This window comes from Octopus bimaculoides, chromosome 18 (assembly GCF_046866305.1).
Source record: "Octopus bimaculoides isolate indiv1 chromosome 18, ASM4686630v1, whole genome shotgun sequence".
Taxonomy (NCBI): domain Eukaryota; kingdom Metazoa; phylum Mollusca; class Cephalopoda; order Octopoda; family Octopodidae; genus Octopus; species Octopus bimaculoides.
The window spans coordinates 16,102,149-16,116,161 of NC_142945.1; the positions used below are offsets into that span (position 1 = coordinate 16,102,149).

At 36.5% G+C, this 14,013-nt stretch overlaps 1 protein-coding gene across 1 annotated transcript in view; it reads left to right on the top strand.

The window, feature by feature from the left end:
- LOC106871189 (von Willebrand factor A domain-containing protein 8) overlaps positions 1–14,013 on the top strand; it is a 41,448-nt gene that overhangs the window by 13,297 nt on the left and 14,138 nt on the right. Inside the window, exons 8-17 of the mRNA XM_089365997.1 lie at positions 2,869–2,933; positions 4,069–4,229; positions 5,196–5,391; positions 6,712–6,793; positions 6,927–7,131; positions 8,151–8,259; positions 9,797–9,906; positions 10,819–10,865; positions 11,712–11,820; positions 13,238–13,363. Of these exons, the coding sequence (XP_089222123.1) occupies positions 2,869–2,933; positions 4,069–4,229; positions 5,196–5,391; positions 6,712–6,793; positions 6,927–7,131; positions 8,151–8,259; positions 9,797–9,906; positions 10,819–10,865; positions 11,712–11,820; positions 13,238–13,363 (1,210 nt within the window). The remainder of the gene's footprint in view (positions 1–2,868; positions 2,934–4,068; positions 4,230–5,195; positions 5,392–6,711; positions 6,794–6,926; positions 7,132–8,150; positions 8,260–9,796; positions 9,907–10,818; positions 10,866–11,711; positions 11,821–13,237; positions 13,364–14,013) is intronic.

Consider the following 14,013-nt stretch of genomic DNA (forward strand, 5'->3'; position numbering starts at 1 on the left):
ATGGATTAAATATGTATTTTTGTGATGAAAAAAAAACAAAAAAACAAGAGGAGACAGCAACAATAACAACAAGTACAAAATGTACACTTCTGCAACAAGAACAACATTTACACAAATAATCAGTACAACACAATATGCAATGTAACATGGGAAATACTTTTTTGAGTTAAACAACAAAAAAATACAAACAACACATAAATACAAAAAAAAACACAAATACAACACACGATATAACAACAACAATAACAGCAACACAATGCAACTACAAACAATACAACAACAGTATATAAACAACCCCCCCCCCCAAAAAAAAACCATAATATATAATATGAGATAACATATAAAGTTTGAGTTTTAGCTACAAAAACATGAAGAAGAAGAACAGCAACAACACATACATTGTATACACACCACCACCACCAACAACAACAACAACACATACATAGTACACACAACAAAAGCATTTAAACAAACTTTGCATAATATGGAATAAACAACATACAACAGAAAATAACTTTGAGATTTAACAGCAACTATTACTACTACTACTACTGCTGCTGCTGCTGCTGCTGCACAAGCATAGTGCAAAACAACAACAACAACAACAATAGTGAATGATGAAAAAGTACCTTGCACATTACAGTACAGAACGGTACAGAAGTATGTAAATCTTAAGTTGTATGAAAGCCTGAAAAATGGAACTCCCTCCCATCCCTGTCACCGATCTTCATGAGAAAGAAGAAGAAAAAATAGCCACAATAATGACAGCAACAACAACAAAAACAACAATGGTAGCAGTAGAAACAATAAAAAAAAAAAAAACAAACAAAGAGGGCAGAGTGGAATGGTAGGTTTAAGGTGAAGAGAAAGAAGTGTGAAGGAATCAAAAAAATATGAAATGAAAGCAATGTTTTTAAAGCGAAGAAGAAAGAAACCTGAGCAAAAACAGATTAATTTTTAGTGTCAACTTTATTTATATGATAACTCATCACTTTTCTTTTAAACTGTGCATGGAAAGAGCATTAAGGTTTGCAGAAATCTTGTTACAATTGTTATTTGCTATTGTTGCTGAGGTTATTGTTGTTGTTGTTAGTTTGTCTGTCTTGCATTTCTGCCCCCACCCACTCTATACCCAATTGTCTTCATCCTCGGTCGATCGAATCGATTGTTATCTTTTAAGTCTGGTAAAGTCTTGGCTTTGAAATAACAGAAAAAATTTAAATATATAAAGAATAAGCGTTAGCATAGCCGTGTGGTTAGGAAGTTTGCTGCACAACTGCGTGGTTCTGAGTTCAGTCCCACTGCATGGCATCTTGTGCAAGTGTTTTCTATGATACTGTAACTTTGGGTTGACTAATGCTTTGTGTGTGGGATTTGGAAGATGAGAACTGTGTTGAAGCTTTATATATATATATATATATATATATATATAATAATTATAATAATATTAGGGACAAAATCCAAAATTACAGGTAAAAACTCAATTAAAATTAAATTGAGCTTTACAAATTAAAATATATATAAATATATAGTTTTAGGGAAAAGAACCAAGTTTCATGAACTCATCGATGAAAATCCACTATCACATAGAAAAATTAATAATTAAAAGCACAATAAATGAGTATAATAAAATACAAAGTAAATATCATAAGATAAAGATAATAAAATGACTACACGTGTTTCATAACTAATTTTCAAATAGAAAGGAAATTTAAATCGATTAAAATCAATTAAAATTATCGAAAATAAATTCTATTAAAAAATACAGCTAATCGTCAGGTCTTAATTAGAACAATAATTAAAATAAATAAATATATATATCAACCAACAATAAGTACCAAATGAATTTATATGAAATACTTATTTTATAAAGATAGAAAAATTATTAAAAATATCAAAATATCAAAATAATAAACATTCAATAATCATCCCTTCATCCATTATAATATATGCTAACATGTATATTATATACAAAAACCAGCTTACATAAATTATCATTGTTTTAAATACAATTTGAACGAAGTTTAAGTTTAAAATAATAATGAAGATAAAATTAGTACATATTTAACCGGTGTAATAGTTAAAGCTATACTATTTAAAACTAAAAACATTTATTTAATTATCATTAAAAATCAATTGAATAATAGAAAAATACAAGAATATTTATTTCTACAAACGTAGAAATAAAAATATGGATTTTCATCGATGAGTTCTTGAAACTTGGTTATTTTCCCTAAAACTATATATATATACATATATATATATATATACACACATACATACATAGGTACAAGACTGGCTGTGTGGTAAGAAGTTTGCTTCCCAACCACATGCTTTCAGGTTCAGTCCCACTGCTTGACACCTTGGCCAAGTGTCTTCTACTATAGTGTCAGGTTGACCAAAGCCTTGTGAATGGACTTGGTAGATGGAAACTGAAAGAAGTTTATTGTATGTATATATATACATTTGCCATGATAGATCGCTCGCCACTAAACCTTTTTTATTTTCTCTCCCTGTTTATTTCTGAGTTCCTTTCTGTCAAAGAGCGTAGGCTCGAAATGTAAAAGACTTTCTCACTTCCTGAGCGTTAAACAGGATTTGAACTTAGAATGTAAAGATGAACAAAATGCCACTAAGCATTTCCTGGTGTATTAATGATTCTGCCAGCTCACCACCTTAAATAATATAATGATGATTTTATTATTATTATCATTATTCATCCATTTAATTCCTTGAATCTTATATGGACACAAAATCTGAGAGTTTAAGGGAAGTATATAAGATGTGGATTTGTGATGTGTATGTCACAGTTGTCTAAGTTTTTTATCTCAACAAATACACATTTTTTTTAACATTCTTTAACTTCAGGAAATATCTGCTAACATCAAAAGAAGCTGACCAATTCCGTTTACAATTCATTGAAGAACATGACGGTAAGTCTTGTACACTTGCTGAAATTTTGTTTTTGTTGTATGTCCTGAACTGTACTGTAATTTTACTATGGTGTTACAAGCAGTTAATTATCTATGTTACGACAGAATTGCAGTTACATTCTGGTATTATATTGTAGATGTATTGGTGTTAGTACTTTTTCTGGTGTTACAGTTATAGTCTGCTGTTACAACTACACTCTGGTGTTACAATTATACTCTTGCATTACAGTAACACCTTTTTGTTATACAGTTATAATGTGTTGCTACATTGCTGACACATCAGTGATACAACTGCCCTCTTGTGTCACAGATATATACATAACCACCATTTCAGTTACACATTTTTTAGTTTTAGTTTATTACACTTATATTCTGTTATTACAAGTATATTACTGTGTCATTCTGGTATTACAGTTACATTCTGGTGATACAGCCACACCATGCTATGAGTTATACTCTGGTGTCACTATTGCATATTAATATCACAAATGCATCATGATATTACAATTGCACTCTTGTGTTACAACTGCATACTGATGTCATAGCTGCGTATTGGTGTCACAGTTCCCATTCCACTGTTACAGCTGCATTTTGGTGTTACAGTTGCATTTTGCTATCATATTCTAGTGTTCCGGTTGAATATTAGTATCAGAGTTGCATTCTGATCTGATAATTGCCATCTGGTTTTACAACTACATTCTACTTTAATAAATGCACTCTGATGTTACAGTTATACTTTTGTGTTACAACTGCTCTGTGGTGTTACATTAGACTCTAGTGTTACAGTTGCATATGGATGTCACAGTTGCAGCCTGCTGTTATTATTGAATTCTGGTGTTACAAATGAACTCCAGAGTTACAGTTTTGCACTCTGGTGTTACTGTTGTTCACTCAGGTGTTACAATTACATTCTGGTATTACAGTTACACTCTGATATTATTGTTACAGTCTGGTGCATTACCTCTCATTTTTCCACAATCGCAAGTTTTCACTCCATCTCTACTTCCCCCCCCCCACCAATCATCACCTTGTTTCCATCTTGCTATGTTACACTCGGATGCAATCCCATCATTCCACACTCATATTACCAATCAGATTCAAAAGTTTTTTTATAAAGTTTCTATTTGTTGTCCAGGTGAGATTGACAGTGAAATAACAGCTGCCACATCACGGCCATGTGATGAACTCACTGTGAAGAAGATACTAGGAGATGACACTACTGCAGGTCCTAACCGTCTCCTCACTACACCTGATACCTATGCACTTCTTACCCTTGGCTTCCCACCAAATAGTGAGGTTTGTTGAATATGTCTTATTGACATCACTTTATATAATTTACATTAGTTTCCCATAACTGTGTTTAAGTGGAGTTTATATCTTTTATCAGAACGAGTTTCAGTTTTCACTGTGACTCAAAGGAACCTATTTTCTCTCCCTATTCTCTCTTTATCCACCTTCTTGTACCTTGAGGATATGCCCTGATATCTCATCTCCACTATACTTTCTTGTCATGTAGCTACAGTCATGTAGCTATGTATCTCCTCTACAGCAAAACACCTGTTCCTATCCTTTTTCTATTCTAGCCTCTCTACACCTGGTACAAAACCATCTCTCTCAATACTGCAACCTCACTCTGTTAAAGAGTCCTGTCTTGTCAGTTACTTGGTGACCTCACTAGTGCTGGTGCCATAAAAAAAAAGCACCCAGTACATTCTGTGAAGTGGTGGGTGTTAGGAAGGACATCAAACCTTGCCAAGACAGACTTGGAGACCAGTGCAGCCCTCATCCTAGTTGGACCCTGTTGAATCATCCAACCCATGCCAGCATGGAATGCAGACATCAAAAATAATGATAATGATGATGAGATGTGTGTGTGTATTAATATATGCATGTATAGTGTCTCTAGTTATTGTCATATGATGCGTCCATGTTAGTATCCTGGAATTTTGATATAGTGATCTCCAGTGAACCATCATCATCTTCATCACCATCATTATCACCATCATCGTCATTTAATGTCTGTTTGCCATGCTGAAATGGTTTGATAGGGGCCGGCCAGGCCCCATGTTTATTTTGGCATAGTTTCTATGACTGGATGCCCTGCCTAACACCAGTTACTTTACAAAGCATACAGGATGCTTTTATGCAGCCTCAGCACAAGTACAATTATGTGGCACTGGTAAGGGTACTTTTTACAAGATTAGGAGTGCTCTGCTGGAGAAGCATCAGATTAAAACCCATTTGTTCATTTTACTATTGTAGACTACAACAAATGAGGTTTATCAGATTCCTCGAGGGGAGCAGACTTATGTTAGTAATGACGAATTTCTCAGTTATTTACACAAACCCCATCAACCTGTGCCTCCACAGTCATGTGTACCTGTGTTACTACCAGAATCTGGTCAAGTTGTCCGTGCTATTGAGTCTGAGTATGTGCCTAAGTCAGCTGAAGTCACAAGTAAGTAGATTATTTTGTAAAATCTTGGATCTCATATTATGTGTGTACTTGGTGTTCCCTAGAAGATTGTATTTTGAATTTGAAGTTAAGGAAGAAGGTGTCAAGAAATATGTATATATAATTTTTTTGCTTGCTTATTATGAAGTTGTTAAAATTTCTAGTCTTTGGTAATTAGCTGTGGTACTATTTCATTCTTACACACACACATGCACACAGAATCGTTTGCACACTGGGTGAAATGCTTAGCAATATTTTGTCCATCCATATGTTCTGAGTTCAAATTCCGTTGAGGCCAACTTTGCCTCTCAGCCTTTTGGCATTGATAAAATAAATACCAGTTGAACACTGGGGGTCAATGTAATTGACTTAACTACTCCTGGGGGTATGAGTATATATATATATATATATATATATATATATAAAATAATATTAGGGATAAAATCCAAAATTACAGGTAAAAAACTCAATTAAAATCAATTTATAAAAAATTAAAATTAAATTGAGCCTTATAGATAAAGTATATATAAAATATATAGTTTTAGGGAAAATAACCAATTTTCAAGAACTCATCGATGAAAATCCACTATCACATATAGAAAAATTAATAATTAAAAGCACAATAAATGAGTATAATATAAAGTAAAGTAAATATCATAAGATAAATATAATAAAAAGATTACACGTGTTTCATAACTAATTTTCAAATAGAAAAGAAATTTAAATCAATTAAAATTATCGAAAATAAATTCTATTCAAAAATATAGCTACTCGTCAGATCGTAAGTAGAACAATAATTAGATATATATATCTCAACCAACAATAAGTACCAAATGAATTAATATGAAATACTTATTATATAAAGATAGAAAAATTATTAAAAAAATATCATAATATCAAAATAATAACCATTCAGTAATCATCCCTTCATCCATTATAATAACATGTATATTATATACAAAAAACATCTTACATAAATTATCATGGTCTCCACATCAAACTGTGGTTGGTGAAGAGAACATGCTGAGGCCCTCGTCCTGCAGTGGACTGAACATAGGCGACCCAATCCTATCCACTGTATGTATGTATGTGTGTGTGTGTGTGTGTGTGTGTGTGTGAATGCATATATGTATGAATTCATGTATGTATTTATTCTTTTATCCTTTTACTTGTTTCAGTGATTTGACTGCAGCCATGCTGGAGCATTGCCTTTAGTCGAACAATTTGATCCCAGGACTTATTCTTTGTAAGCCCGGTACTTATTTTATCAGTCTCTTTTGCTGAACTGCTTTATTCATTTATTGTAAATTGTGTTACTTGCAGGAAATGATTTACTAGATGCTGCAGGTTTTCTTGAAATTGCTGATTTAGTGAACAAGAAATTAAGATATTTGAATGTCCCAAGGTTTGTTTACACTGCTTTATATTGTTACATTGTTGTTGATATAAAGGGTTGAGCATTACACTCACAGATTATACATGCAGATGCATACACACACACAGTGACAAACACACATCTGATTTCTGTTCCCTTTCAGCTCAGGACGTTCTCCACCGTACAGTTTCTGGCTGATGCAGCCCAGTGACACAAGTCTGAAGTTAGCCTCACTCAGTGGTGAAGGACTTGTAACAGTTGACTCCAGTGGCTATGTACAGCTGTGGGAGACATCGTTGGTCCATTTACAGCGCTCCCTCCAGGAATGGCGTAATATGATTGGTTATGAAGATACACGCCCACTCCAGGTGAGTTTTACTTGCTGTTTGTTATATTGCTTTGAGGAGGCGCAATGGCCCAGTGGTTAGGGCAGCGGACTTGCGGTCATAGGATCGTGGTTTCGATTCCCAGACCGGGCGTTGTGAGTGCTTATTGAGCGAAAACACCTAAAGCTCCACGAGGCTCCGGCAGGGGATTGTGGTGAACCCTGCTGTACTCTTTCACCACAACTTTCTCTCACTCTTACTTCCTGTTTCTGTTGTGCTTGTAATTCAAAGGGTCAGCCTTGTCACACTGTGTCACGCTGAATATCCCCGAGAACTACGTTAAGGGTACACGTGTCTGTGGAGTGCTCAGCCACTTGCACGTTAATTTCATGAGCAGGCTGTTCCGTTGATCAGATCAACTGAAACCTTCAACGTCGAAAGCGACGGAGTGCCAACAACAAAGTTATATTGCTTTGTACGTATGTGTTTGTTTTAAATATATTTTGTTTTATTTGAAAACTTTTCATTTGTTTCTTATTTTTCTTTATTCATTTGTGTGTGTACGTTAAGCCTCTGTGTGTGTATGTGTGATTTCAGGAATAGGTGTGTGATTAAGGAAAACCAAATAGTTTTTTTTATTTTGTTTAGTCTTACTGCATGGTACCTTGGGCAAGTGTCTTCTATTATGGCCTCAAATTGACCAAAACTTTGTGCAGCGATTTGGTGGATAGAAACTGAAAGAAACCCACAATGTGTGTATGTTTCATGTATGTATGTAAGTTGTGTGTGTGTGTACATATGTTTGGTGTTGACTGCTGGAAGAAGGAGTATTCATTACCATTGGAGAGATAAATAATGCTTTTATTTTGGTTGAGTCGCTCTCTTGCTACTCTGGGTTTCGCCTGTAGGTACACTGAGTCTTCAAGCAAGTTATTACTCATAACTTGTCTGAAGATCCTGTGTACCTAGTCACAGTTCCCTCAGAATAGTTAATCATTCAAGCAACCAAACTCTCAAAAACTAGAAACTAACCAATCTCATAAATATATTTTATTTTCCAGATTAATTATGAGCGTGACAGTGGCAAGTCAGCTGACTTTCCTAAACATGGGAAAATAGATCCTGAGAATGCCCCACATGTTGGGGGAAATACCTGGGCTGGAGGAACTGGTAAATATATACATACTCTTTTACTTGTTTCAGTCTTTTGACTGTGGCCATGCTGGAGCACCGCCTTTAGTCGAGCAAATCGACCCCAGGACTTATTCTTTAGAAGCCTAGTACTTATTCTATCGGTCTCTTTTGCCGAACCGCTAAGTTACGGGGACATAAACACACCAGCATCGGTTGTCAAGCGATGTTGGGGGGGACAAACACAGACACACAAACACATACACACATACATATATATATACATATATACGACGGGCTTCTTTCAGTTTCCGTCTACCAAATCCACTCACAAGGCTTTGGTCGGCCCGAGGCTATAGTAGAAGACACTTGCCCAAGATGCCACGCAGTGGGACTGAACCCGGGACCATGTGGTTGGTAAGCAAGCTACTTACCACACAGCCACTCCTAGATTGTTTGGTATTAAGCTCTTCACTACCACATAGCTCTGTGGTTAGAGTGTCAGGCTCACATTCATGAGGTAGTGGAGTTCAATTCCCAGATCAGACTGTGTGTTGTGTTCTTGAGCAAGAAGCTTATCTTGTGTTACTCCAGTCCATTCAGCTGTAGAATTGAGTTGCAATGTCATTGGTACCAAGGTGTATCGGCCTTTGCCTTTCCCTTCGATAACAGCGATGGCATGGAGAGGGGAGGCTGGCGTGCACGGGCAACTGCTGGTCTTCCATAAACAATCTTGCCTGACCTTGTACCTTGGAAGGAAACTTCCTAAGTGCAATCCCATGCTCATTCGTGACCAAAGGAGGTCTTTACTTATGGAGTATGGGACATCAATGACTTTTGTCTGCTATTTTTGACACTGGATTGTCTTTTTTGCTTCTCTGAAGTTGAGTTCCTGCTCTTTCAGTTTTGCCTCAGTATCCCTTCTCCAGCTATTTTTAGGATGTCATATGTTTCCCTAAGAGAAGGCCATATGTAAGAACAGAAATACACAAGATAATGAATGAGTGCAGTGTAAGATCATTTTACAGAGTGATGAATCCTCAGTTCTTGACAAAACATCTTGTTTCCATCTTCCTGAGTTTCTTAGCAACCCTCCTCACCAAGCAAGCCTGATAGGGCAGCCAAATCAGTTACCAACAATCTGAACAGGTTGAACAGGGTTACCTGTTACAGTTAACACACACTTTAGCATACTCCTTCTGTCTATTTCTTAAATTCTCTCTCTCTCTCGCTTTCTCTATATCTCTCTCTCTTTCTCTCTCTCTCTCTCTTTCTTCTTTCTCTCTCTCTCTCTCTTTCTCTTTCTCTCTCTCTTTCTCTCTCTCTCTTTCTCTCTCTCTCTTTCTCTCTCTCTCTTTCTCTCTCTCTCTCTCTCCTCATTTGATCTACCTGTTCCCATTTTCTCTCTTACTGTCTTCATCCTTATTTGTTCTCTCTTCTGTATCTTTCTCTTTTTCTTTCTTTCTCATACATTTTTCTCCCTCTTTATCTACTTCCCACTCTGTGACTTCTTTCTCTCCTATTTCTCTTTCCTGCTTGCTTTCAATTTTCTCTCGTGCTTTGTTTTGAACTACAGGGGGTCGTGACACAGCTGGTTTAGGTGGAATTGGTGGTCCATATCGGCTTGACAGTGGACACAATGTCTACCAGGTTTCCCAAGTTGAAAAAGATGCTGTCCCAGAAGAGGTGAGTCATTTTAGTCATCTATTAACTCTTTCATATAGCTGTTTATCTATTAATTTAGCTGATTAGCAATCTTTTTGTCTATTAGCCTAAAACAGCCATCTATGTATCATGTCTAATATATATGTGTGTGTGTGTGTGTGTGTGTGTGTGCAGGTATGGCTTATAGGCATAGGCATGGCTGTGTGGTAAGAAGCTTGCTTCCCAACCACCTGATTCCAGGTTCAGTCCCACTGTGTGACACCTTGGACAAATGTCTTCTACTATAGCCTCAGGCCAACCAAATCTTTGTAAGTGGATTTGGTTGACGGGAACTGAAAGAAGCCCATTGTGTGTGTAAAAACACCATTTGAGCGTGGCTATTGCCAGTACCGTCTGACTGGCCCTCGTGCCGGTGGCACATAAAAGCACCCACTACACTCTCGGAGTGGTTAGCATTAGTAAGGGCATCTAGCTGTAGAAACTCTGCCAGATCTGATTGGAGCCTAGTGCAGCCATATGGCTCACCAGTCCCCAGTCAAACCATCCAACCCATGCCAGCATGGAAAGCGGACGTTAAACGATGATGATGATATATACATACTTACATATGTACATACATGCACACATGCATATATACACATGCATATATACACATGCATATATACACATGCATATGCATGTGCACACACACACACACACACACAGGCATACAAATAGTATCCCTTAGATATCACTGAAAGGGTTTGCTGACTCCAGTTCCGTGTGGAATTCGGGTGACTGGTGGTTGCTCAGAGAAATTTTGGGCTCTCTAAGATGGTGGTTGTGACAGAGCAGACATTGATAAAGATGAATAATTATATTCCTAATATCACATATTAACAAGTATGTTTAATTAATCGATGTATTTTATATATCTGATAAATATGATTTCAGGTTCGAAGAGCTGCTCGAGAAATGGCTGCGAAAGCATTCAAAGAAAGGCAAGTATGAAGTGACAACTACAACAACAACAGTAACAGTAGCAAGAACAACAACAACAACAACAACAACAAAATAACAGTAACAACAGTGATAACAACAGCAGCAACAGTCACACAACAGTATTATAAACTTTGACAACAGTAAAAGTAAATTCAACAACAGCCATAATAATAAAAACAACAGTAAATCCTAATAGAATATTTATAAATATCAATTAGATTTCAAAAATCACCTTACAGCAATATATACCAATTAGTGTTTGCATAATTAGAACATCATCATCATAGTTATCATCATCATCATCATCATCATCATCATCATTATCATCATCATCAAAAGCAACAACAGTAATGATAGTACTGTTACCTACACTACACCTATAAGAACAATAACATCACTGACACTGCTTGTATGACACATTTGCCAACAGGTTGTAAATATATTTGCATAAATATTTTGGGTCTCATTTCACTGCAAAGCTAAATCATGATCATCATCATCATGATCATCATCATCATGATCATCATCATCATCATCATCATTGTCATTTAGCGTCTGTTTTCCATGCACTCTTGGAGTGGTTGGCGTTAGGAAGGGCATCCAGCTGTAGATTGGAGCCTGGTGTAGCCATCTGGTTCACCAGTCCTCAGTCAAATCGTCCAACCCATGCTAGCATGGAAAGCGGACGTTAAACGACGATGATGAGGATTAAAAGAAAAAGATATAAAAAGCTTTTTAAAACCTGATACACAGATGATTGAATTAAAAACATGTTGATTTACAAATAAATGCAATTCTAATATTTCTCTCTAATCTGATTTGTATTTGTTTATTTATCTGAGCAGATTAAAGGAGATTAATATGAGTGAATATGATGCTGAAACCTATGACAGTTTTGCCCAGACTGTCCGACGTCAAGTGCAGTCACTCCGTGTGATACTCGATACTCTCCAGGTAGGTCATATCATCATCATCATCATCATCATCGTCATCAATATTTAATGTACGTTTTCTATGCTGGCATGGATTGGATGGCCTGACAGGAACTGGCAAGGCCAGGGGCTGCACCAAGTTCCAAAGTCTGTTTTGGCTTGGTTTCTACAGCTGGATGCCCTTCCTAATGCCAACCTCTTTATAGAGGGTAGTGAGTACTTTTTACATGGCACCATCATTAGTACTTTTGATGCGGTACCATCACCAGTGTTTTAACATGACACTATCACCAGTGCTTTTTACATGACACCAGCATCAGTGCTTTTTACATGGCACCAGCATCAGTGCTTTCTATGTGGCACCAGCACCAGTGTTTCTTATTTGGCTCCACCACCCATACCAATGCTTTTCACATGGTACCTTGGTTTTAGGATCTCAATTCTGTTATGGTGGGTGGGTCTTCTCAAGTACAGCAGTGTGTTACATATCTTGGTCCTCTGTCACCTCCTTCCTAAGAATGCCTGAGAATTTATTGCAAATAGTTAGCGGCACAAGTATTTCATTTACTTAGGTTCATTTCATATTTATTTCATAACCTTCTCTGGTGCCCTGGAGTCATTCTGTTAAACAGCCATATAATATTCTAGAAAATGCTGATACAGGCTGCACTCCAATAACCCTACCCTCACTTTAAGCTGACACTTGGAACTATGTTCTGTCTATGTTTTTTTTTCTACTGTTACTATGCTGGCTGCTGCTTTTCTGGACTTGATAGCTGTATATTTAATCTATTTAACTCCCCAAAAAGTGTACCTCATATTTCTACAACTTAGCTAAATGTAACAAATATATATAGTAAGCAGAGAGTAAGCTGTTCACTTTGTAACCATTTGTTTTCATGTTTGATCTCACTGCATGGTACTTTAAGCAAGTCTCTTCTACTATAAAGGCTCAGGTTTACCAATGCCTTGTGAGTGAAATTTGGTAAACAAAAACTATACAGGACTGCTTTTGATATCGTTTTAGGGTTGATAAAAAGTATCAGTGAAGCCTAGGAGCTGATGATGTCAGCTAACTTTCTCCAACAAAAGTTCTGGCTTTGAACTACTACTACTACTACTACTGCTACTACTACTACTACTACTACTACTACTACTACTACTACTACTACTACTACTACTACTGTGAGCTGGCAGAATCATTATCACAGCAAGCTAAATGCTTAGTGGTATTTCTTCCAGTTTTCTGTCCTGTGTTCAATTCCGCTGAGGTTGACTTTATCTTTTATCTTTTTAGGGTCAATGAAATAAGTACCAGTCAAGCACTGGGGTTGATATAATGAACTTGCCTCCTTCTCCAAAATATCAGGCCTTGTGCTTGGTATTGAAAAGATTATTTTTGTTGTATTTTATTTTTGGTTTTGTTTTTGTTTTTTCAGGCAAAAGGCAAGGAACGTCAATGGTTAAAACACCAGCCCCAGGGAGATCTTGATGAAACAAAGTTGATTGAAGGAATTGCTGGTGAGAAAGCAATTTATAAGCGCCGAGGAGAGCAAGAACCTGAGGTAAGAAATAGAGATCTAGAGAAAGAGAGGGTGAGACCGAGAGAGAGAGAGAAGGAAAGGGTTAGAGGAACAGAGTGTAGGTAGGTAAGTTTGTGAGAGATTGAAAAATGAGACAGATGGTTAAGAGATGAAGATTGGGGTGATCCCAGTGAATGAGGCACATGGTTGAGGTATGGATAATCAATAGTGAATATAGTTTGGCAGAAAAAGGAAGGAAATTTGAAATTCTTACCCTCCACAGACCTCATACCAATGTTCAGAAAGTGTGACTACCTTAATTGTGGGACCTGCATCAACCTCATCGAAGATAAAACATAAATTTAGATCAAGACAGATTTTGACCATAAAAAATTGTTTTAGCTAAAGGATGTAACAAGGATTATATAGGTCAAACAAAACTTACTCTCAGAATTAGACTGATTATTCATTGTCAACATATATGAGACTCTAATACTAGACAGATCCCACTGAGTGGACACATAAGCATATGTTTAAAAAATAAGTCCCCAAAATTCCAAGTCTTCCCACTTTACCTTTTTCCAGTCAATACCACAGATCAAATGTGAGTAAAGAAAGAAAATATATTCACACAAAAGTACAAACCATGACTGAATAAACTTTAACAAGATATATTCACCAGCAACTACTCA